The 27296-nt window shown below is 41.3% G+C and overlaps 1 protein-coding gene across 1 annotated transcript in view; it reads right to left on the bottom strand.

Moving 5' to 3' along the window:
- Window positions 1–25356, bottom strand: part of HRH3 (histamine receptor H3) — a gene marked incomplete at both ends in the record, with an annotated part of 31096 nt that extends 5740 nt beyond the window's left edge. Inside the window, 2 exons of the mRNA XM_083360930.1 lie at window positions 1759–1925; window positions 25110–25356. Coding sequence (XP_083217056.1) covers window positions 1759–1925; window positions 25110–25356 — 414 coding nt within the window. The remainder of the gene's footprint in view (window positions 1–1758; window positions 1926–25109) is intronic.
- Window positions 25357–27296: the final 1940 nt, after the last annotated feature.

Genomic DNA, 27296 nt, shown 5'->3' with positions numbered 1-27296 from the left:
GTCTATCATTTCTCCCTCTCTATCATCACTATCTGTCTCTGTGTCTGTCTATAATCTATCTATCTATCTATCTATCTATCTATCTATCTATCTATCTATCTATCTATCATCTATCTATCTATCTATCTATCTATCTATCTATCTATCATCTATCTATCTATCTATCTATCTATCTCTATCTATCATTTCTGTCTATCATATCTATCATTTCTCTCTATCATTATCTATCTATCATTTTTCTCTCTATCTCTATCATTTTTCTCTCTATTATCTCTTTCTGTCTCTGTCTATCATCATCTATCTATCTATCTCTAACATTTCTCTCTCTATCATATCTCTCTATCATTTCTTTATCATCTCTAACTATCATTTCTATCATCTCGATCTGTCTCTGCCTATCTATAATCTATCTATCTATCTATCTATCTATCTATCTATCTATCTATCTATCTATCTATCTACCTATCTATCATCTATCTATCTACCTATCTATCATCTATCTATCTATCTATCTATCTATCTATCTATCTATCTATCTATCTATCTATCTATCTATTCTCTCAATCTATCATGTCTCTCTCTCTCTCTTTGTGTTCAGTTGCTAAGTTGTGTCTGACTCTTTGCAGTCCCATGGACCATAGCACGGCAGGCCTCCCTTCCCTCCACTGTTTCCTGGAATTTTCCCAAATTCATGTTCATTGTGTGGATGACACTCTCTAGCCATCTCATCCTCTGCTGTCCCCTTCTCCTTTTCCCTTCTGTCTTTCCCAACATTGGGGTCTTTTCCAATGAGTCCTTTCCTCTCATTACCGGTAGGTAGCCAAAGTATTTGAGCTTCAGCTTCAAGACATTTATCTTAGCACTAACTTCATTGCTCCCTTTCCAGAGCACGTTTTCCTTGCTCTGGCTTGGCTTGTCCTCTATAGTTTGTATGACTGATTCTGAGTGTGGCTTGGAACTACACCAATCTCTTCCTCTTTTATCTCATAATAATAATAATAATAATAATAATAATAATAATAATAATAATAATAATAATAATAAGTAAAGGTAAAGGTTCCCCCGCACATGCGTGCTAGTCGTTTCCAACTCTAGGGGCCGGTGCTCATCTCCGTTTCAAAGCCGAAGAGCCAGCGCTTGTCGAAGGACGTCTCCGTGGTCATGTGGCCGGCATGACTAGACGCCAAAGGCGCACGGAACGCTGTTACCTTCCCACCGGAGTGGTCCCTATTTTTCTACTTGCGTTTTTACGTGCTTTCGAACTGTTAGGTTGGCAGAAGCTGGGACGAGTAACAGGCGCTCACTCTGCTACGCGGTGCTTGGGATTCGACCCGCCAAACTGCCGACCTTCTGATCGACAAGCTCAGCATCCTAACCCACTGAGCCACCGCGTCCCTTTTAATAATAATAATAATAATAATAATAATAATAATACAGTTGGAAGGGACCTTGGAGGTCATCTAGTCCAACCCCCTGCTCAGGCAGATCTCCTCTCTGGGTTTCAGAGACACAATATGTGATTTTGGAGCAAGATGGAATGGAAGAGGAACAGGAGGAGGAAGAGGAGGAAGGAAGGAGGAGGAGGAAGAGAAGGAGGAGGAGGAGGAAGAGAAGGAGGAGGAGAACGAGGAGGAAGAAGGGCAGGAGAAGGAAAAAGGAGAGCAGGAAAAGGAGGAGGAGGGGGGAAGGAGGAGGAGGAATGCAGCATCAGTTCAAAACCATTTGTCAACTTTTTGAATGGCTAGAAGACCAACTCACCGCTCTGGTCACAGAGAGGAATCGGTCATAACTAATCAGAACGATATTGAAGACCGAAGTGGTACACAATAGATAATCCATCACCAGCCAGAGTTTGCAAAAGCTTTTTCCGAAGGCCCATCTTCCCGTGAGGACGTAGGGTATGTACAGTGGAATACAAAAGGCACCTGAAACGAGAAAGCGTGATTCATGCTTTTCAAACACTTTCCTCGGCTGACAGCGTCAAAGGGCATGGATTGAATACAAATCAAGGCATTTATCTCATACAAAACAGTAAATGCTGGTTGGGGTGTATTAGCTGTCATCGTCCACTGCCTTGGCTCTTCCAGAAACTGCTGAGATGCTGCAGGTTGAGTCCTGGAATATTAATAATCTCTTAAACTAAAGTGGTGAATTTTTTTTTTAAAAAAAAGTTCAATTAAACTACTAGGACGTGGGAAAAGACAAAAGGCTAAAAAAATGGGAGCAGCTCTATTTTTGGGACAACGGCCGTTCCTCAGTGTTCTGTTAGGTCAGGGGTAGGCCACCTGGGCTCTTTTATGACTCGTGGACTTCAACTCCCAGAATTCCTGAGCCAGCCATGCTGAGGGGAAAGGAAGAGGTTTCCATGCTGAGCCATGCCGGCTCAGGAATTCTGGGAGTTGAAGTCCACGAGTCATAAAAGAGCCAAGGTTGCCTATCCCTGAGGTAATGCTTAACTAATACACTGAAATGCCCTAGACCAGGGGGTAGGCAACCTTGGCTCTTTTATGACTCGTGGACTTCAACTCCCAGAATTCCTGAGGCAGCCATGCTGAGGGGAAAGGGAGAGGTTTCCATGCTGAGCCATGCCGGCTCAGGAATTCTGGGAGTTGAAGTCCACGAGTCATAAAAGAGCCCAGGTTGCCTACCCCTGAGTTAGGTAAAGGTGTCATCGGAATGCATGGTGATGAGGGCTTAGAAACCTACTAGATTACTGGGTTGCAGTAATCTACGAAAGAGAAACCATGGATTGTAAGGGAAAGAATCTTGGATACACTAGTACAGGTAACTCCTTGAGTTATGACTATAATGGAGTTTGCCCATCACAGTCATAACTTATGATGGTCATAAAGCAGTCACATGACTGACCTATTTTGCCACCTTTTTCGTGATGGTCGTTAAGTGAGCACACCAGTCGTAAGATTATGGCTGTGGTCATTAAGCAAACCGTCTGGTTATTAAGCGAACACTGAGGCATGGTGGCACAGTGGTTAGAATGCAGTACTGCAGGCTAATTCTGCCAACTGCCGTCAGTTCAATTCTCCCCGGCTCGAAGTTGACTCAGCCTTCTATTCATTCTGAGGTTAGTAAAATGAGGACCCAGATTGTTGGGGGGGCAAGACGCTGACTCTCTAAACCCCTTAGAGTGGGCTGTAAAGCACTGTGAAGCGATATATAAAAATCTAAGTGCTAAGTGCTAGTGCTATTTAGCAAACCCAACGTTCACTGTGGGCTGCTTTTGCTGAACAATGCTGAGTAAGTGCTGGATTAGGGCAAAACTGGGGTTGCAGGAAGTCAGATGACCACAGGATGCTTCAACTGGCCCCAGATGTGGCTGAGCTGCTGACTGGCTGAAAACCGGGGGGGGGGGGGAGGATTGGAACGTCAAATCCAGGTCATAAGCGCTCCCCAGATATGACGGTTGGAACTCTGAATGTTTGCTGAGCTACTAAGTCCACAACCTACAACCACAATTCAGCCCCAAATTTATGTTGTTAAGTGAGAAATTTGTTAAGTGAGTTTCGCCCCTTTTTACGACTTTCCTTGCCACATTACGTGTTAAGTGAGTCACTGCAGTTGTTAAATTAATAACATGGTTGTTAAGTGAATCCGGCTTCTCCATTGACTTTGCCTGTCAGAAGGTCGCAGAAGGGGATCACAGGGCCCCCAGGACACTGCAAGCGTCATAAATGTGAATCAGTTGTCAAGCATCCGAGTGTAAATCACATGACCATGGAGACGCTGCAACGGTCGTAAATGTGAAAGATGGTCATAAATCACTATTTCCAGTGCTCTCGTGACTTCGAACAGTCACTCAGTGAACTGTTGTAAGTCGAGGACTACCTTTATCTAATCCAGTTTCCTGCTGAGGAATTCACTGCAGTGTGGCCATCTATCCTAAGGTCTCCAATGAAGAAGAATTTTCTGTCTTGCAAAGCAATCTGTTCAACTGAAGATTGGCTTTTGCTATTATGAAATTCTTTCAAGTGCCCACCTAAAATCATTGAGATTGCCTCTGTGTAATTTTAGCCTGAACTTGTCTTCCCGAATAGCTCCGGAAAATGGTTCTTCAGGTACTCAGAGACAGCTATCCTGTATTTCTTTAGTCTTTTCTCCTTCAGGTTAAAGCAGGGGTGTCCGGCCTTGCTAACTTTAAGACCTGTGGACTTCAACTCCCAGAATTCCCCAGCCAGCCATGGGGTTAACCTATTCTCCAAAACACCAGAAGGCAAGACAAGACATAATGGATGGAAACTTATCAAGAAGGGAGCCATCCAACCTAGAACTTTCCTGACTGTGAGAACAATTAAATCAGTGGATCAGCTTACGTCCAGAAGTTGTGGGTGCTCCATCAATGGAAGTTTTAAAGAAGAGATTGGACAACCTTTTACCTGCAATGGTATAAGCCAGGGGTAGGCAACCTTGGCTCTTTTATGACTCATGGACTTCAACTCCCAGAATTCCTGAGTCAGCCATGCTGAGGGGAAAGGGAGAAGTTTCCAAGCTGAGCCATGCTGGCTCAGGAATTCTGGGAGTTGAAGTCCACGAGTCATAAAAGAGCCAAGGTTGCCTACCCCTGGTTTAAGCTCTCCTCTTGAGCAAGGGGTTGGACTAGAAGATAACTCTGAATAACTCTGTTATTCTGTTTTTAAAAATACTAATATCCCAAACATGGTCCTCCGTTAAAGTTCCTTTGGCCATTTACAGGGCTTTATTTTTGTGGAAATACGGAGATAAAAATGAAGCAACTTTTAAAATAAGCCTAAAGTCAGAAAATACTTCACATATTACTGCGCCTTTATCTTTCAATCTCACCGTTAGCTTTTAGCTTCCCGCAGTTATTTTATGAGTTTCATATCATTTGATAGATAATGGCTCATCTATAGGAAACTCTGCTGTTTCAATATGAAGGTTGAATTTAATTTAAGTGAATGTTTTTGCTATTCAGAGTGCTTCACCGGTTTTCAAAATTTTACATTTTATTTAATAGTGGCAAGGCAGCCAGTACTATTTGTTGAGTCCATTAAACATAATGCAAAAAATAATAAAGGTTCCCCAATGTTCCATTAGTAATAGTGCTGTAGTTGCTTACTCAGAAGCGGGTCTTGGTACTTAAAATTGTTTGCAGCCAGATGTATTTTTAAGAAAATTATTATTTTATTTTTTTACTGCTGGGCGATGTACTATTGGGATTATAGCATTTCATTTTTTAAAAATTTATATTTATCATGCTTACGTTGTATCAAGTAAATTTCACCTCTGCTTCTACTGTCCTCTGATCTTTGGAATACTTGGCCCCAATTAGACCAAAAATTTCCTGTAACAATGTGTTACTATGTTACGCATAGACTCTGTTCAGTTTTGCCTAAAAACACATACATACCAATCTACATTAAGATAAGATAAAGATAACATTTATTTTCATTTTTTTACTAACACACACACACACACACACACACACACACACACACAAAACCAAGATCATGGCATCCAGCCCCCTCAATTCCTGGCAAATAGATGGAGAAGAAATGGAGGTAGTGACAGATTTTATTTTCCTGGGCTCCAAGATCACCGCAGATGGGGACTGCAGCCAAGAAATTAAAAGACGCTTGCTCCTCGGGAGGAAAACCATGGAAAAACTAGACAGCACACTAAAAAGCAGAGACATCACCCTGTCAACAAAAGTGCGTATACTCAAGGCTATGGTCTTCCCAGTTGCAATGTACGGCAGTGAAAGTTGGACCATAAAAAAGGCTGAGCGCCAAAGAATTGAGGCCTTTGAACTATGGTGCTGGAGAAGACTCCTGCGAGTCCCTTGGACTGCAAGGCGATCAAACCGGTCAGTCCTAGAGGAGATCAACCCTGTCTGCTCTTTAGAAGGCCAGATCCTGAAGCTGAAACTCAAATACTTTGGCCACCTAACGAGAAGGAAGGACTCACTGGAGAAGAGCCTAATGCTGGGAAAGATTGAGGGCAAGAGAAGAAGGGGACGACAGAGAACGAGGTGGCTGGATGGAGTCACTGAAGCAGTAGGCGTGAGCTTAAATGGACTCCAGAAGATAGTAGAGGACAGGAAGGCCTGGAGGAACGTTGTCCATAGGGTTGCGATGGGTCGGACACGACTTCGCAGCTAACAACAACAACAACTATCACACTGGCCCACATTAAAAATGAAATTCTGTGGCCTGCTTTCAAAAGAAAGTATATATCTACCCATACACCTACATAACACACATATACACATGCTTAAAAGGTAAAGGTTCCCCTGCACATGCATGCTAGTCGTTTCCGACTCTAGGAGCCGGTGCTCATCTCCGTTTCAAAGCCGAAGAGCCAGCGCTTGTCCGAGGACGTCTCCGTGGTCATGTGGCCGGCATGACTAGACACAAAAGGCTCACGGAGTGCTGTTACCTTCCCACCGTAGTGGTCCCTATTTTTCTACTTGCATTTTTACGTGCTTTTGAACTGCTAGGTTGGCAAAAGCTGGGACGAGTAACAGGCGCTCACTCTGTTATGCGGCACTCGGGATTCGACCCGCCAAACTGCCAACCATCTGATCGACAAGCTCAGCGTCCTAACCCACTGAGCCACCATGTCCCATGTATACACATGCTATATACATACATATATATAAGGTAAAGGTAAAGGTTCCCCTGCACATACATGCTAGTCGTTTCTGACTCTAGGGGCCGGTGCTCATCTCCCTTTCAAAGCCGAAGCCAGCACTTGTCCGAGGACGTCTCCGTGGTCATGTGGCCGGCATGACTAGACGCCAAAGGCGCACGGAACGCTGTTACCTTCCCACCGTAGTGGTCCCTATTTTTCTACTTGCATTTATACCTACCCCATAATATATACACACACAAACACACACACACACACACACACACAAATCACTGTCTATTTTGAATGCAATACATTATGATAGTTCACTGAAGTTAATGGCATGAAAATATCACAAAAATTGGAGCCATTAGAGCTTTTAAAAACCAGGAAAAATGAAGGCAAGGACAATCCTCTTCTAAAAAATCTTGGAAACAAATTGCAGGAACAAATCCAGGCAGTTACCACTGACTAAACCAACAAGACCAAAAAAAAAAAAAGGATAACCAGAAATGTTGCGCTCAAAGTTTCAAAAAAATGTTCTGCATACGTTGGGGAACAATCACCCCAGAAAAGTTGTATTGATTCCCATAGTTTCCCAGTCATGTTCTTACTGACATTGTGTTTGGAAAAACACCTGTTTTGAAGGTCTAGCTCAGGTCTGACCTGGCTGGCTGAGAATTCTGGGAGTTGAAGTCCACAAGTCTTAAAATTGCCCCGTTTGGGGAGCCCTGATCTAATTGGTGTAGTTCCATCATCTCTTTCATGTGATGAAAAAACATCTGGAATGTTGTAATTTGCCAGTCAAGAAGATGCCATATTACAGGTGGTCCTCGACTAACAACAATTAGTTTAGTGACTGTTCAAAGTTACGATGACACTGAAAAAAGTGATTTATGACCCACTTTTCACACTTACGACCATTGCAGCCCCATGATCACATGATAAAATTCAGACACCTGGCAACTGACACATATTTATGACAGTTGCAGTGTCCCGGGGTCATGTGATCAACTTTTGCAACTTTCTGACAAGCAAAATCAATGGGAAAGCCAGATTCACTTAACAACCGTGTTACTAACTTAACGACTGCAGTGATTTACATAACAACCGTCTCGCTTTAACAAGAGAAATTTTGGGCTCAGTTGTGGTCATAAGTTGAGGATCATCTATATCTCCATTCGTTGAACCTTTGAAGCCCAGTATGGAATTGCCATTTGAAAATCATGGCTAACGTTACTAAAAAAAAATCTCAAGAAATAATGTCTTTTTCCTTAAGGTACCTAATGACACCCCTTCATGGATTACTGCCTTGTCGTGGCGAAGGGGCTTGCGTAATTCAATGAAGCTATGAGCTATGTCGTGCAGGGCCACCCAAGACGGACAGGTCATAGCAGAGAGTTCTGACAAAACGTGATCCACTGGAGAAGGAAATGGCAAACCACTCCAGTATCTTTGCCATGAAAACCCTATGGACAGTACCAAAAGGCAAAACAATATGACGCTGGAAGATGAGCCCCTCAGGTCGGAAGGCGTCCAATATGCTACTGGGGAAGAGCAGAGGGCTAGTACTAGTAGCGCCAGAAAGAATGAAGCGACTGGGCCAAAGCCGAAAGGATGCTCAGCTGTGGATGTGTCTGGTGGTGAAAGGAAAGTCCGATGCTGTAAAGATTTTTTCTCCATAGGAACCTGGAATGTAAGATCCATGAATCAAGGCAAGCTGGACGTGGTCAAACAAGAGATGACAAGACTGAACATCGACATCTTACGTATCAGCGAACTAAAATGGACAGGAATGGGTGAATTTAATTCAGATGACCATCAGGTATACTACTGTGGGCAAGAATCCCTCAGAAGAAATGGAGTAGCCTTCATAGTCAATAAAAGAGTAGGAAAAGCAATACTGGGATACAATCCTCAAAATGACAGAATGATCTCAGTTCGAATCCAAGGCAAACCATTCAATATCACAGTAGTCCAAGTCTATGCCCCAACCACCAGTGCTCAAGAGGATGAAATTGACCGGTTCTATGAAGCCCTACAGCACCTTATAGAACTAACACCAAAAAATGATGTTCTTATCATCATGGGGGATTGGAATGCTAAAGTAGGAAGCCAAAACATAACTGGAATAACAGGCAAGTTTGGCCTTGGAGTGCAAAATGAAGCAGGGCACAGGCTGATAGAATTCTGTCAAGAGAATACGATGGTCATAGCAAACACTCTTTTCCAACAACCCAAGAGACGGCTTTAGACATGGACATCACCAGATGGTCAACACAGAAATCAGATTGACTATATGCTCTGCAGCCAAAGATGGAGAAGCTCTATACAGTCAGTAAAAACAAGACCAGGAGCTGACTGTGGCTCAGACCATGAGCTCCTCATTGCAAAGTTTAGGCTTAAACTGAAGAAAGTAGGGAAAAGCACTAGGCCACTGAGGTATGAATTATATCATATCCCTGTTGAGTATACAGTAGAGGTGACAAATAGATTTAAGGAATTAGATCTGATAGACAGAGTGCCTGAAGAACTATGGACAGAGGTTCGCGACATTGTACAAGAGGTAGCAACCAAAACCATCCCAAAGAAAAAGAAATGCAAGAAAGCAAAATGGCTGTCTGAGGAAGCTTTGCAAATAGCTGAGGAAAGGAGGGAAGCGAAAGGCAAGAGAGAAAAAGAAAGATATGCCCAAATGAATGCAGAATTCCAGAGAATAGCTAGAAGAGATAAGAATGCCTTCTTAAATGAACAGTGCAAAGAAATAGAAGAAAATAATAGAATAGGGAGGACCAGAGATCTTTTCAAGAAAATTGGAGAGATGAAAGGAACGTTTCATGCAAAAATGGGCATGATAAAGGACCAAAATGGCAGGGACCTAACAGAGGCAGAAGAGATTAAGAAGAGGTGGCAAAATTACACAGAAGAACTATACAAGAATGAGCTTAACGTCCCTGACAATCACAATGAGGTGGTCACTGACCTCGAGCCAGACATCCTAGAATGTGAAGTGAAGTGGGCCTTAGAAAAGCTGAGCAACAACAAAGCTAGTGGAGGTGACAGTATTCCAGCTGAGCTATTCAAAATCTTAAAAGACAAAGCAGTAAAAGTGCTACACTCAATTTGCCAGCAAATTTGGAAAACTCAACAGTGGCCACAGGATTGGAAAAGATCAGTTTACATTCCAATTCCAAAGAAAGGCAGTGCCAAAGAATGTTCAAACTATCGCACCATTGCACTCATTTCTCATGCTAGTAAAGTCATGCTTAAAATCCTACAAGCTAGACTTCAGCAGTATGTGGATCGAGAACTACCAGAAGTACAGGCAGGATTTCGAAGAGGCAGAGGAACTAGAGATCAAATTGCCAACATAGACTGGATCATGGAGAAAGCTAGAGAGTTCCAGAAAAACATCTACTTCTGCTTCATTGACTATGCTAAAGCCTTTGATTGTGTGGATCATAACAAACTGTGGCAAGTTCTTAAAGAGATGGGAGTACCAGACCATCTTATTTGTCTCTTGAGAAACCTATATGTGGGTCAAGAAGCAACAGTGAGAACTGGGCATGGAACCACTGATTGGTTCAAAATTGGGAAAGGAGTCCGGCAAGGCTGCATACTGTCGCCCTGCCTATTTAACTTATATGCAGAGCACATCATGAGAAAGGCAGGGCTAGATGAATCAAAAGTTGGAATTAAGATTGCCGGAAGAAATATCAACAACCTTAGATACGCAGATGATACCACTCTAATGGCAGAAAGTGAAGAAGAACTAAAGAGCCTCTTGTTGCGGGTGAAGAAGGAGAGTGCAAAACCTGGGTTGAAACTTAACATTAAGAAAACCAAGATCATGGCATCTGGCCCTCTCAATTCCTGGCAAATATATGGGGAAGAAATGGAGGTAGTGACAGATTTTATTTTCCTGGGATCCAAGATCACTGCAGATGGGGACTGTAGCCAAGAAATTAAAAGACGCTTGCTCCTCGGGAGGAAAGCCATGGCAAATCTAGACAGCACACTAAAAAGCAGAGACATCACTCTGTCAACAAAAGTGCGTATAGTCAAGGCTATGGTCTTCCCAGTTGCAATGTATGGCAGTGAAAGTTGGACCATAAGAAAGGCTGAGCGCCAAAGAATTGAGGCCTTTGAACTATGGTGCTGGAGAAGACTCCTGCGAGTCCCTTGGACTGCAAGGCGATCAAATCGGTCAGTCCTAGAGGAGATCAATCCTGACTGCTCTTTAGAAGGCCAGATCCTGAAGCTAAAACTCAAATACTTTGGCCACCTAATGAGAAAGAAGGACTCACTGGAGAAGAGCCTAATGCTGGGAAAGGTTGAGGGAAAGAGAAGAAGGGGACGACAGAGAATGAGGTGGCTGGATGGAGTCACTGAAGCAGTAGGCGTGAGCTTAAATGGACTCCAGAAGATAGTAGAGGACAGGAAGGCCTGGAGGAATGTTGTCCATAGGGTCGCGATGGGTCGGACACGACTTCGCAGCTAACAACAACAACCTAATGACAAAAGCTGTAATTGCTCCAGTCACATCCATTCAAACAGCAAGAGTTGAAATTTTACGAAATAGCCCAAAGGCTTCCTTTATGCAAGAGAGATGGTTTCATGATAGATTTATGGCTTTATTTCATGGCTGACATGAATGGAAAGAAAGATTAAAATGCTCAGTGAAAGCTGAGTGTTTCTTTTTCCCCCCCTTTTGATTTCTATTTTGAATCCGTTTAGAGTCTGTTGCTTTCTAACAATTGTAGGAAAAAAATAGGATAACATTGAGGCATTAGGTATTGAGTGATAGGCAGCCCTATGTGAATAGAGGAATCAGTAGAGGTTTTCTGAAGTGGCTGAAGCAAGTTCATAATCATTTTTTTTTTCTGGAAGGCCATGAACAGGTACTAGAAATAGTAAAAACAGTCATCAACATAGAAATGCATGCAAGCCAAGGCTGAAAAAGAGATGTCACCATAGATGGGAACAGAGTTGTATGGAATGACAATTACCAGAGATGGATCTCTTTCTCTCTATCATTTATCATCTCTATTTCTTTATCTCTCTATCTAACTATCCTTCCTTTTTATGACCCTGTAATCCCTTAATTCAGGGTAGAGTCGGGGTGACTGGATGGAGCTGAACGTTTACGGGCCAGATGCCCTTCCTGACACCCCTGGAGTTTGCAGCAGATATTTTTCTTTGTGCCCTATAAGAGAAATAACTGCTGTTACTTATGATTGAACTCTCAACCTTCCAAGTGGGAGACAGGCAGCTTTACCACTAGGCCATCACACCACTTATCTATCTATCATCTATCTTCTCTCTCTCTCTCTCATCATTATAATCTATCTATCTATCATCTATCTATCTATCTATCTATCTATCTATCTATCCATCTATCAATATATCTATCAATCTATCTATCTATCTCTATTATCATCATAATCTATATCTATTTATAATTATATCTATCATCATTATCTATATCTATCTATCTATCTATCTATCTTTATAATTATCTATCTATCTATCTTTATAATTATCTATCTATCTATATCTATTTATCTATCTATCTATCTATCTATCTATCATCTATCTATCTTTATAATTATCTATCTTTGTAATTATCTATCTATCTATCTATCTATCTATCTATCTATCTATCTATCTATCTATCTATCTATCTATCTCTATCATCTATCTACCTCTCGTTTTGGCCACCGCAATGTAAAAAAGATGTTGAGACTCTAGAAAGAGTACAGAGAAAAGCAACAAAGATGATTAGGGGACTGTAGGGTAAAACATATAAGGAACGGTTGCTGGAATTAGATATGTGTAATTTAATGAAGAGAAGGGCGAGGGGGGACATGATAGCAGTGTTCCAATATCTCAAGGGCTGCCCCAAAGAAGAGGGAGTCAAGCTATTCTCCAAAGCGCCTGAAGGCAGGACAAGAAGCAACAGATGGAAACTAGTCAAGGAGAGAAGCAACCTAGAACTAAGGAGAAACTTCCTGACAGAACAATTAACCAATGGAACAACCTGCCTCCAGAAGTGATGAATGCTCCAACAGTGGAATTTTTTAAGAAGAGACCAGACAGCCATTTGTCTGAAATGGTATAGGGTTTCCTGCTTGAGCGGGGGTTTGGACTAGATGACTTCCAAGGTCCCTTCCAACATTACTATTATTATTATTATTATTATTATTATTATTATTATTATTATTATTATAAAACTTTTATTCATAAAACATGAAATTCAGTCAACTGAACACTCAAATTGACTGGCATTAATGGTTGACACAGGTTGCTGCCAGCGTTCCTAGGTATCAACCAGGTATCTCCTTAAAATGTAAGATGTTCCGAGTAGCCCAGTTTTTTTGTAACTTTGCTGGAGTTATTGCAGGAAGCTGCAATTTCTTGATGTATTTTGCAAAGTTTTTGGATGATGATGATGATGATGATTATCTATCACCTTTGTTTAGTCTTTAGTCTGCCAAAATGGTGAACACCAGCCCAAGGCTACATGAAACTCTGGAATCAAAAACTAACTACTATCCTGAGCCAAGGATAGCTTCCTCACATCTAGGCAAGAGTTATATCTCAGACCGCAGGGCTACATTCCCTCCCCACTGTTGTCAAGGCGTCTGGGGCTCTTATCCAGTGCATTAGATGTCAGGTTCTGGATGCATTGCTACCTCTCCACTGGGAAATGATACCAATAGGAGATAATATTTATATCTGATGGTTGAATTGTGGGGTCCTCGGTGCTCTCTGAGCTTGGTTATCTTGTTGGGCGATGAAACATCTGCAAGAAAACAGCCAAACTCAGAGAGCACTGAGGACCCCATAACTGGGAAGGGAGCCAGCATTTCTATTTCATCAACCTTTCAAATCCCCAGGCTGATGCCATTTGAAAAGAGCAAAGAGAGGTGAAGAACATAACAAATTTCCCCTAATAAAGATGAATCCCAGATATCAAGATTTATCATACACCAGAGAGAGTATTCTTAAATTAAAAATCCATCTGCATCAGCCATTGGGTTCTGAAATCTGATAACCCAGCTTGGGAACAAGAAGAAACTAATTAGGGTTCAGAAGGATGCCAGGAATGCAGTAAAAGGTTTTTTTTTGTTTTTTTTACTTCGCTTGTCAGAAGTCCCCTGGGAAGGTTAGAAAAGGCAATCATATCGCTCTGATTTGTTGCCACCATCATGGTTGCCAGCAACCTGAATTTTGTTCATGTAAACACAGGGAGGTGTGAGGGGCATAATTTAGTTTTTTCCAGTGCCATTGTAACTTCCAAAGGTCACTAAACAAATGATCTTAAGTTGAGGACTATCTGTATCCAAATAGAATAGGATAGAGCTGGAAGGAACCTTGGAGATCATCTAGTCCAGCCCCCTGCTCAAGCAGGACTGTCCAGTCCCTTCTTACAAACCTCCAGTGATGGACCGCCCACAATTTCTGGAAGCAAGCTGTTGTTCCACTGGTTGATTGTCCTCACTGTAAGGAAGTTTCTCCTTAATTCCAGGTTGCTTCTCTCCTTGATTAGTTTCCATCCATTGCTTCTTGTCTTGCATAGTGGTGATTTGGTGAATAATCTGATGCCCTCTTCTTTGTGGCAGCCCCTCAAATACTGGAACACTGCTATCCTGTCACCCCTATTTTTTCCTCTTTAGACTAGCCAAACCCAAGTCCCGCAGCCGTTCTTCATATGTTTTAGTCTCCAGGCCTTGGAACATCCTAGTTGCTCTTCTCTGAATTTTTTCCAAACTCTCAACATCTTTTTTGTAATATGGTGACCAAAATTGGCTGTAGTATTCCAGGTGTGGTCTTATTAAGGTTTTATAAAGCTGTACTAATACTTCAGGTGATCTTGATTCTATGCCTCTGTTTATACAACCCAGGATTGTATTAGCTTCTTTGGTTGCTGCTGCACAGTGCTGGCTCACAGTCAGATGATCGTCCACTAGGACTCCAAATTCCCTCTCACAGTTGCTGTTTTAAGCCTGGTCTCGCCCAATCTGTATTTGTTCCTTTGGTTTTATATTTATATTTATGTATTTTTATTCTATATTCTGTCTTGTCCAGTATGCTGTCCACCTCCTACATGAAACAGGGTTTGCATCCCTAGAATGAGGAAACTAAATGCAATCAGAAGGCATGTTGGACTTTGGACATTAAGACTTTGAAATTAATTTTAAAGAATGAGTGTATTTTTTATTTCTGAGAAAACATAGTGGCACTCTGAAATATTTTTGAGGAGCTGCATCAGGACTTTTAATCAATAATGTGTCTTCTTGGCAACAGTTTGTTCCTAGAGGATGTTATCAAAAAAGATGTGCAACAGAGTAGATCTGAAAACAACATGAACAAGAATTTGGACAAGATTTTGTCATGAGAGATTAAAAAACAACCTGCCTGAAGCTTTAAAAAATTAAGAAGGGATGAAAATGACAATTCCAGAGAGCAAATGGTTTCTTTCTTGGCTCTTGGACTTTTCAAAAGAGGCTGTTTAAAGTTTTGAAGACGTGTGAAGCAAATCATCTGAATGAATTATTAAAGAACAAGATTGTATCATGTAGAAAAAAAAGGAACACAAAGGTAAGGAGATGGCACCACACTGGTTTTGTAAATAATACTTTCACTTGTGCATATTCCTAGATTTAGATTTTTTTAGATTTTATTAGATTTATATACCGCCCTTTTCCCGTAGGACTCAGGGCAGTTTACAGGTATTTAAAACATCAGTACAAAAATTAAAAAACAATTAAAAAAGATTAAACTCAGTCCCTGTAATACAAATATAAAAACCCCAATTAAAACTCTCAGCCTGGGCCGGAAAGCTCAAAGAGCCAGGTCTTCAGGTCCCGGCAGAATTAACGAAGTTCAGGGGCAGTCCTAAGCTCCGCGGGTAGCTGGTTCCAGAGGGCAGGCGCACCCACAGAGAAGGCCCTCCCCCTGGGTGTTACCCGCCGGCAGTCTTTTACCGGCGGCACCCTGAGAAGGCCCTCCCTGTGGGAGCACACAGGCCCTCCCTGTGGGAGCGCACAGGCCCTCCCTGTGGGAGCGCACAGATAAGATTATTTCATTAGTATAGATGTCCCGGTATCAGGAATGAGATCCCTAATTTCTTCAGCTACTTGATGTTATGTTACTGCCACTGATGATGTTACCTAGCTGGGTAATGAAACATCTGCAAACAAACAACCAAGCTCAGAGAGCATTAGGGATTCAACCCTGAGCTATGGATATTCTCTTCTATTAGAGCAATGGTGCTAGACTAGAAGCCAACACAGTGCTAAGCTGCATTAACAGAGGGATAGAATCAAGATCACGTGAAGTATTAATACCACTTTACAACGCCTTGGTAAGGCCACACCTGGAATACTGCATCCAGTTTTGGTCACCACCATGTAAAAAAGATGTTGAGACTCTAGAAAGAGGGCAGAGAAGAGCAACAAAGATGATCAGGGGACTGGAGGCTAAAACATATAAGGAACGGTTGGTGAAATTGGGAATGTCTAGTCTAGTGAAAAGAAGGACTAGGGGTGACATGATAGGAGTCTTCCAATATCTCAGGGGCTGCCCCAAAGAAGAGGGAGTCAAGCTATTCTCCAAAGCCCCTGAAGGCAGGACAAGAAGCAACTGATGGAAACTAACCAAACAGAGAAGCAACCTAGAACTAAGGAGAAACTTCCTGACAGTTAGAACAGTTAACCAGTGGAACAACCTACCTCCAGAAGCGGTGAATGCTTCAACACTGGAAGTTTTTAAGAAGAGGCTGGACAGCCATTTGTCTGCAATGGTATAGGGTTTCTTGCCTGAGCAGGGGGTTGGACTAGAAGACCTCCAAGGTCCCTTCCAACTTTATTCTTATTGTTGTTGTTATTATTCAAAGTAGGAAGACTGGCATCCTGGTCCCCCTTTCCAACACAGAAACTCACTCCCTCTCAGCCCAAGAGCCAATGGAGTGCAGCAGTGAAAGTATTTGACTAGCGGCAGGAAGACCCAAGTTGTATTTCAGTACTAGCTATCCTCCAGACCAGTCCCTCTCTCTTAGTCTAACCATCTCCACAAGGATGTTCCTGTGGAGAAAAATGGAATAAGGGAATGCTATGTAGACCACCCTAAGTTTGTACATAAAAGGTGGAATTTGAATTTTGCTAAGCTCACAGATATATTTCCAGATGGCTAGGTGTTAATGCCGAATTGACTAACCCATTAGTCATCAGCTGGAAAAGGTTATCTGGGAATCCATTCTTCCAACAACTTAAAATGGACAAGATGTTTCCAATATCACCAAGGGTTCAAAGGGAAAGGGTTAGAAAAGGATGTGTTTCGAGAAATAATTACTCATATTCTTCAAATGCCTCAACTTCATTACAGGTAACCTTCCACTCATGACCACAACCGAGCCCAACATTAATTTTGCTAAGTGAGACATTTGTTAAGTGAATTTTGCCCCATTTTGCGACCTCCCTTGCTGCAGTTGTTAAATGAATCGCTGCAGTTGTGAAGATAGTGAGATGGTTGTTAAGTGAACCCGGCTTCCCCATTGACTTTGCTTGTCAGAAGGTTGCAAAAGGGGATCACATGACCCCCGGGGACACTGCAACGGTCCTAAAGATGAACCAGTTGAGAAGCATCCAAATTTTGATCATGTGACCATGGGGAGGCTGCAGTGGCCGTGACCATGAGAAACAATCATAAGCCACTTTTTTCAGCGATGTCACTTTGAATGGCTGCTAAATAAACTGAGGACTTAAGCTGAGGACCACCTGTGCTCTCAAGCTTTAGTCAGGGAGGACTTCTTGGAGACTACAGCAGAAAGATAAGAAGGTTGGAACAGTCAAATTCTTGACTAAAACTGGCTGATTTTATCCAATATCAAAATATATGTAGGAGATGACGAGGCTGAGCCCAAAGGTGGGGTCAAACACATCATAAGTCGGGAGTCTCCAGATCCTTGAAAGAGACCTAAGTCCAGTTCCCCCTTGAAATCTGTTGACTCTTAATAGGACCAATCAGCCTTGACCAGTACTAGATCAGATTCTATGCGTAGGTTGCACAAAATAAATTCATAGTGCTTTGGAACTCTATCCTGGCTCCTGACTTCTTGCCCCCGACAATATTTTTATAGCTTTCTATTCACAGAAGTAGGATGAGCATGCTGAAACAATCAGTTGCTCCATACATACCCATTCCTCATCAGAACTCTAACATGACCATTCTTATGTATTTGAAGGCAAAAGAAGGAAAATTAAAAAAAACAGCATTTTTAATTATGGGCTCTATTCTGGGACAATTCTGAAGGGTGCTTTCCTAGCAGTGGTCCTTATTTTCTTAATTTTTATATTTGAAGTAGAGCAGGGGTCCCCAACCCCCGGTCCTTGGACCGGTACCGGCCGCGACATGCCAGCAACCGGTCCACACAAACAAGCAAAGCCCCATCTGCAGGATACAGGTAACACATGAAAAACCATGCACTCTCTGAAACTGGTCCCAGTTGCTCAAAAGGTTAGGGACCTCTGAAAATAGAGAATATTTTATGACACTTTGATTCCTTAATTTCTAACGAGATCCATGCAAGTTACCTGTACAGCAAAAACCAATTATATACCTTTTAGGCAGTCATCTAGCAACCCTTTCACTGATAACACTCTTTTATATATGTGTAGTTTAATGAAGAGAAGGGTGAGGGGTGACATGATAGCAGTGTTCCAATATCTCAGGGGCTGCCACAAAGAAGAGGGAGTCAAGCTATTCTCCAAAGCGCCTGAAGGCAGGACAAGAAGCAACGGATGGAAACTAGTCAAGGAGAGAAGCAACCTAGAACTAAGGAGAAACTTCCTGACAGTTACAACAATTAACCAGTGGAACAACCTGCCTCCAGAAGTGGTGAATGCTCCAACACTGGAGGTTTTTAAGAAGAGACTGGACAGCCATTTGCCTGAAATGGTATAAGGTTTCCTGCCTGAGCAGGGGGTTGGACTAGATGACCTCCAAGGTCCCTTCCAACATCATCATCATCATCATCATCATCATCATCATCATCATCATTATTATTATTATTATTATTATTATTATTATTATTATTATTATTATTATTATTATATATGCAGGAATTATATGGAAAAGTATATTATATAATGCCAAAATCTACATGTCAGGCTGAAAAGAATCTAATCATTGAAATTTCTGGAATCAGTCTCTCACAGAATTATATTAGCCCAAAATAAAAGTAAATTACTGCTACAAAGTAGCATAATCCTTGCTATTTATTATCTTGCTATTAACATTGTTAATCTCAGGGTGATTAAAATGTTACCTTATAAGGCTTATCATTCCTGAAAGATCAGCTTGTAGGCCCCCTTATGTTTCTAAATAAGTTGGCCAGCCCCCCTGTCAGCTTTGCACCCTTTTAGTATTCATATTCTTGCATAATATTGTTCCAGTCTGGCATTAAAAAAAGAAATCTGCAACGACAACTATTTCATTTAATCCTCCTGTCTGCTTCCATCCTGAGAGACTGTCAAAAATGACATTCTATTTTTCAGATGTTTCACACTACAAAACTGTCATCGGCCAAATGGATCTCGGCTTGATAGTACAAGATGTTCCCATGAGTTCTTCAACCTTCATGAAGTAATAGAAGACATTTCAAGCAACAATGAACATGGTTGTTTCATCGATGGAAGGGTGTTTTTTTTTAAATTTTTATGGCAGAGAAAGGATGAAGAACATAGAACAGTGATGGCGAACCTTTTAGAGACTGACTGCCCAAACTGCAACCCAAAACCCACTTATGTATTGTCGGGTGCCGGGTGGGTATGGTGCATTGGGTGGGCGTGGCTGCGGTGGTAACGGCAGACCGGATGGGACTAAAAAGTTCAATCAATCAATTCCAACTTTGCGAGATCTTTTTTTTTCCATGAGAAGTTGAAATTGATTGACTGAACCTTTTTTTTTTTTTGCACACGGTGGCGGAGGCCTAAAGTGAAAATATTTTATAAAACCCAGCTAAGCCTAGGACTGGGACGAGGGCTCTGCGTGCCACCTGTGACACGCGTGTCATAGGTTCACCACCATGGATGTAGAACATTTGTGTCTTGAAGGACAGGAAGTCATCCCAGGAATGAGTTGCGTGATGTGTTATCCACAGCATAACAAATCCAGAGTGTGAGAAATCCAGTTAATAGCCAAAATGTTCATTAACTGTTGACTACTCTGAATATCTAAGGAAAGAATGGCTAACTGAGTGGTAAGTGGGCATCCATCAAGGGAAACAATATTTAGCATTTTTTCATATACAGCTTGAAAACGTACCATTTTCAGAAAGAATGGAGCAATCTTGCCTCCAGGCCTGGCAAACACTAAGAATGGTGTAACCACATGGATATATGTTGGGGTTGATCTCAAAGGCTGAAAAAAACACCCCTCCGTCCTATGGCTGCATTCATATGGCCTGCTCAAACCACGGAACTATAAACTAATTAAGCAGAATGGAGGGTGCAGCATCTTCAGCCTACATCTTGAGCCAAATAGTAAGAAACGTTAAATTAAAAAAAACCCAGAACTGTTTTTATTAACTGTAATTCCGGGGGAGGGGGGGAAAGGTAAACAAAGTGTATACTTAGCATTACAGGTATTAACAGCAGCAAGGATTGTATTTGCTCAGCACTGGAAAAATGAAAAAAAACCACTACTGGAGGGATAATCAAGAAAATAGTGGATTGTGCTGAAATGGATATAGACTCACATTGAGAATCAAAGAAAAAGAAGAAACGGAATATTTTCAAACGTGGAACTTTTTACCAATCGCTGGGAAAATGGGATAGAGAGTAAGAACTTAACCTGTATGTATTACTAAGCAAAACAAATCAACCCAGACAACACATTGTTCATTAAGGAATAGAATAGAATAGAATAGAATAGAATAGAATAGAATAGAATAGAATAGAATAGAATAGAATAGAATAGAATAGAATAGAATAGAATAGAATAGAATAGAATAGAATAGAATAGAATATGGAATGGAGTATAGAATATAGAATATAATATAATGGAATGGAATAGAATAGAATAGAATAGAATAGAATAGAATAGAATAGAATAGAATAGAATAGAATAGAATAGAATAGAATAGAATAGAATAGAATAGAATCTTTATAGCGAATAGAATAGAATAGAATAGAATAGAATAGAATAGAATAGAATAGAATAGAATAGAATAGAATAATAGAATAGAATATGGAATGAAGTATAGAATATAGAATATAATATAATGGAATAGAATAGAATAGAATAGAATAGAATAGAATAGAATAGAATAGAATAGAATAGAATAGAATAGAATAGAATAGAATAGAATAGAATCTTTATAGAGAATAGAATAGAATAGAATAGAAGCTGGAAGGGACCTTGGAGGTCTTCAAGTCCAGCCTCCTCTCAAGCAGGAGAACCTATACCATCTCAGACAAGTGGCTATCCAGTCTCTTCTTAAAAATCCCCAGTGATGGAGCACCCACAATTTCTGGAGGCAAGGTGTTCCACTGGTTTATTGTCCTCAGTGTGAGGAAGTTTCTCCTTAATTCTAGGTTGCTTCTCTCTTTGATCAGTTTCCAACCGTTGTTTCTCGTCCTTCCCTCTGGTACTCTGGTGAATAACATGACCCCCCTCTTCTTTGTGGCAGCCCCTCAAATACTGGAACACTGCTATCACGTCTCCCCTATTTCTTCCTTTGTTTAGACTAGTCCTGCAGCCGTTCTTCGTATGTTTTAGTCTCCAGGCCTTGGATCATCTTAGTTGTTCTTCTCTGAATTTTTTTCCAAAGTCTCAACATCTTTTTTATGATATGGTAACCAAAATTGGCTGCAGTATTCCAGGTGTGGTCTTACTAGGGTTTTATAAAGCGGTACTAATACATTGTGTGATCTTGATTCTGTGCCTCAGTTTATACAACCCAGGATTGTATTCGCTTTTTTGGCTGCTGCTGCTGCTGCACACTACTGGCTCATAGTCAAGTGATCGTCCACTAGGACTCTAAGGTCACTAATGGATTGTAATAATAGAAAATTAATAAACTAAACTTCAACCAAATTAAACACCATGTGTGCAACACACCACTATTGTTGTCGAATAGATGTAGTTAGGCAAGGTACGTGAATACAACCTAATCCTAACCCTGTGCCTTTCAAAATATTGATCCATGAGTTGGAGGAAAGATTAGAAAATACTAAATCTGTAGATGAAACAATATAAAGGAGATAAGTGACACGTTAAAGGACAGCTTCAAAACTCAAAGGACTCTCAATAACATTGTTTATTTATTTGTTTGTTTGTTTGTTTGTTTGTTTATTTATTTATCAATCAATCAATCAATCAATCATATTTCTTAAATGCCCATCTACCTTGGTTGCAAGTTGCAATAATAAGCAGAAATGAAGATGAATGTCAGCAAAGAATGAAAAAAAAAATTCCTACATTGGGTAGGAAAAATCGATGCAATGAGTATAGAATTGGGAATAGCAGGGTGGGGGGTGGGGGGTTGGAGACCCTACTTGTAAAAAAGATTTGAATATTTTGGTGGCTGATGAATTGAAAATGAGCTAACGGCGTGATTCAAATGCAGGGAAGGTAGTCCTGTGCCGCATTGACAGAAACATAATACCAAGATCATTTACCTCCCTATTTTTCATCGGTCAGTCCACACCTGGCACTATATTTGGAGAAAGACATTGAGAAAAATGCCCAAAGAGAAGCAATCAGATGATTTAGAAGCTTGGAGAGGTGAATTTATGAAAAACGGTTGGAGCTATTGGGTACGTTTTTTCTGGAGAGGAAGGGACTGTGAAAGAGACACAATGCGGTCTTCATGTATTTGAATGGCGACCTCATATAACATGAGGGAGACTTGTTTAGACTTGTTCTGTTTAGGAGATAGAAGTTATATTACAGGAAAAATAGATTTTAATTGGATATCGAGGGGAAAAATCCTAATAAAAACAATGGAATTAACTTTATCAGTAGGTAATAGACTCTTCTTCGCTGAAAGAGTTTAAATAAAGGCTAGCTGGCCATTCCTCGGGAACGCTGTTATAGTGGATTTCTGTACTGCGTAGGTGGTTAGATCATCTCTAATGTCATTTCCAACCCTTATGTTCTACAATTGTATAAAAAGCAGTAAAGAAAATGAAATAAGAGCATATTTCTGGCTGGAGTTGTGAAAAAGCATATCTTGTGGCATGGATTCAACAAGCCCAATTCATACATCCGATCTCTGTCTTTAGGTTTGTTCCAATTTTTCAGCTCCATATAAACCGAACGTGTCTTTCCTGTGCTGGAAAGTGCCCACTTGCAGTGGAACAGAATTAAGAACTCTGGATTTAAGTAGGCCTGCTATAGTTTGAAAATGAGTTCTTTCAGTATAAGGACTTGCTTTTTAAGTCAACCCATTTAGGATTTTGTGCCCCAGGCAGTGCATTACTTTACATTTAAACAATGAAGTTGAACCTGGCTGTGAAGTGATCAAAAAGTAACTTTTTAAGATAGCACTGCTCCCTTAGTAAAGAAAAATGCCCAGCTACATTCAAGTAGTTGTAAGTCTAACTTCTGCCCAGAGGTTATGGGGGGGTGGGGGAAGGGTGATTTTGTGGTTTGATTGGATTAAAAAAAACAACCCAGCATAGACTTTCTCAATTTGATGTCATCCAAGTGTATTTGGATAGAAATTCTAAACCTAGCCAGCATAGCCAGTAGCCAAATTGGATTTGGACTGATGAAAGCTGTAGTTTACCACCCATTGACATCTCTGAATCACAGGGCTGGAAAGAAGGGTTAGAGGTTTTCTACTCCAGCCCAAGTTTGGGAAGTCTCCAACATCATTAATGCTTTAAAAATATTTTACATGGCAGGCAGGATTTTTATCGTTCTATTGCTAAGCACATTTGATTTGTGCTTAGATTGTAAGCCGCCCTGAGTCTTCGGAGAAGGGTGGGATATAAATGGGATTAAAATAAATAAATAAATAAATAAATAAAATGTATGAGCAGCTGTGCTTATTTCTTAAGATTTAAGCCTATCATTTTAAGCTGACCAGAGTCGCCTTTTCGGGGAGATGGACAGCATATAAAGTTACTACATAAGTAAAAATAAATATTATTACATAAATATTAATGGATCATAACCTGACGTTTTCAACTTCCCAAATCTGTACTTTTTAAAGATGCTGCAAAAAAAATACATCTGCAGCCTCTCACTATTTTAACAAAGACTGTGATGTAGGGATCACTGGATTACAAGACCAATTATACCCAAATAATTCTGGGCCAGTTCAGCCCATTCTATCTCTCAAGAGGAAAAATTGGAGGAGACGGTATTATGCGAACTGCCTTGTTTCAGGAGCAAAGAACTGCTGTAAGTCTAACAAATAATCTATTAATATTTAGAGTGGAAAAAATGTTGAAAGATTTCTTCCTTTTGTCTTCCGGTTGAGCGTCTCCAGAGAAATCATTTGCAGAACATAGTTAAATGCCTTATGAATGACAGGCTGCTGGCCAGTTTTCATGAAATTCTTCATGAATTTCACATGCTTAGGCAAGAGCATAGCAAGATAGCAACAATGAGGGGGTCCTTGGTTCTCTCTGAGCTTGCTTGTTGTCTTGCAGACTAATCAAGGAGAGAAGCAACTTGGGACTAAGGAGAAAATTCCTGACAATTAGAGCAATTAATCAGAAGTTGTGGGTGCTCCAACACTGAAGGTTTTTAAGAAGAGATAACCATTTGTCTGAAATGGTTATAGGGTCTCCTGCCTCAGCAGACGGTTGGATTAGAAGGCATCCAAGGTCCCTTGCAACTCTTGTTATTATGATATTTCCAATTATACCTTCATGTCAGCAGCATGAACTCATCGGCTGAAGGTGTTTTACTGTCTTAGGCTCCAGTTCTAAGGTCAATGGGAAAGCGGACCAGTGCTTCTCTGTCCAAAATCGAAGGATTTCCTGCTTGAGCAGGGGGTTGGATTAGAAGATCTCCAAGATCCCTTCCAACTCTGTTATTCTGTTATTCAGACATTTCATTACTCAAACTAGGTAACATCATCAGTGTTTGGGGAATGAAAAGTCTGCAAGAAAACATCCTAGCTCCGAGAGCATCGAGGACCCCTCATTTCAATCCCCAGCTGCAAATATTCTGTTTTAAAGATGGACCGTGGTACAAATATGGATGGGTTTTGGAGCCAGCCCCAGAGATATCAGAATGATGACCCAGTCAGGAGGTGAATCGGGGGAAATCCTAACAAACCACTCGGTAGCCCTGAGGAGTTGAAAACCTATTACAAAGCTCAGAATGGTGGCGGAACAGATGATAAATCTCACACCATAGCTTCTACGTTAAAACTGGAGGGCACCCAACCCAGTGAAACCCCCCCCCCCGGAGTCCAAAACGCTTTAGTCTGATCGTGATCTCTGGATGAAGAGAAGCCGAAACCAGGTGAGGTACTTTACCTACTAGGAAATCGGAGATGGCCAGGTTCAGGAGGAAGTAATTGTTCTGCGTCCTCAAGCTGGAGTCCACCACAAAGGCCAGCATCACCAGTGCGTTGCCCACCACCGTGGCCACGATCAGCAAAGCCATCAGCACCACCAAGGCGATGGTCCAAGTGGTGGAAAACTGGCCGGAGAGATCTTCTCCGTGCGCATCCTCGAAACTGTGCGAACCGTTCCGAGCAAGGGCGCCCGGGGAGCTGTCCATTTCAGCACCCACCCTGCGCTTCTTCGGCTCAAACGCCCGGGTGAAGTCGCGGCGCCATCTCTCCAGCGAGGAACGGGGGGGGGGGCACTGTTTGGCTTTATATTATTTCAATTTATTCAATTTATTAGAGCCGGCCAACTCCAAGGGACACTGAGCGGGACTTGCCCCTCACGGACGGAGGGAGTCCGAGACAGCCGCTTCGGCATTGCGCCCTTAGCCAGTTCTTCTTTCCAAGTATAAGGCAGCATCGATCTTCAGCGGCCGGGTGTTCTTTCTCAAGTTCTCAAGCGAAATCATAATAACCATGATCATGATGATAACAATAAGGTTTGTTGTTTTTTCTTCTTCTTCTTCTTCTTCTTTCTGTCGCTTTCCGATTCTTTCTCCCTGGTGAGACTGTAAGGTTTTTTTCTCTCTCTCTCTCTCCTGAAACTCAGCTTTTCCTTCCCTCCTTCCTCCCACTTCTTCTCCTGACAGGGGAAAAAAGAGGGAACGGCAGGAGGGGAGGAAAGGAAGCGGAGGGGTGTGAGTGGGGGCTGATTCTACTGTTTGCAGCAGCTGCTTTGCTCAGCGTCGGAAGTGACTGACTCCGGGCCAAAACGAAGAGTTTTCTCAAAGGGTGGAGCCAAGTTGCTTCTCAGCCCAGGCTGACAAATAATTGCTGGGAATCAAAGAGGCTGTGATTTTGGACTCCTGTGCACAGTGTCAGGTTGAGCAGTCATTGGCCTCTCGGAGCCATCCACTGCTCCTCTCTCTTCCCATCTGCTCCCTTATTTCTGCCTTGAGCTTCAAGCAGGCAGCAGGAGCAAGTCAACCAGTGGGATTGGTCTGTTTGCTTTGGGATAAGGTTGATGAATTGATCAAGAAGCCCACGCAGGAAAAGAAAAAAAAACTGATTAGAGGAAATAAGATGTTGTAATCTCATTCAGGACTGTGAATGCTTAATATCAGCTCCCGAATGAAACCCTACAGATAGTCAAATGAGCCATAAGCAATTTAACAGCCTTGGTTTGATTATATGCTTAGCCACAAGGAACTTAAAAGAAGTAACATTAACCAGTGTTTAATACATTGTGCCAATGTCTCTTTTCATGACCTCAGACGGTAATTTGTGTCAATAGAGTCCGCTTATGTGTGGGAATAACAGAAGAACAGAGATGGAAGGTACCTTTGAGATCTTCTAGTCCAACCCCCTGCTCACGCAGGAAACTCTGTGCCATTTCATGACAAATGATTGTCCAGTCTCTTCTTGAAAACCTTCAGTGATGGAGCACCCACAACTTGTAGAGGCAAGTTGTTCCACTGATTAATTGTTCTGTCAGGAAATGCACTTACGAGTGTTCACTGTTCAAACCTCATGAAGTCTCAGCCATTCGAATTATATATAGCACCTATAGTATCCAAAGGGCATTGCGTGTTTAATCACACCAGGTAAAGAAGCAGCAGATTCATTCCTACAACATGCTAAGTTTGGATAGTGGTTATCATACACGTGTGTAATGTATTTTTGGACCTGGGCCATTTGATTAAGTTGTAGTTTAATGAGTTTTGCAAAACCGGAAACTGTATGAATTCAATAATCAGGATTAAGTGTGTATAAGATTATACATAGGTGGAGAAAATAGACAGGGATTTGTTTTCTACTTTACTTTATCCTGAAATTAGAATTAAAGAATTAGGCCTACCACATCTGGGCTGAAAAAAGTCTGGACTACTAATAGATTGCAGTAACAATCTACTCAGAAAACTGTAAAATATATTTATTTAGCAAGTAATTGAAAAAGAGAAAGAATAAATTACAAAAATAGAAACCAAGAGGGTGGGTGTTTGTGTGTCGCACATACTACAAAAACATCTACATTAAACATAATGTCAAGATGAATTCTTTTAAAATGTTGCAAACCCCAAGGCCTGCCAGAAATTTATTTTCTTTTCTATTC

Source organism: Vipera ursinii (assembly GCF_947247035.1).
Source record: "Vipera ursinii genome assembly, chromosome: 3".
Taxonomy (NCBI): domain Eukaryota; kingdom Metazoa; phylum Chordata; class Lepidosauria; order Squamata; family Viperidae; genus Vipera; species Vipera ursinii.
Note: the sequence above shows the minus strand (reverse complement) of the source record. Positions and strands in the feature narration are given on the sequence as shown.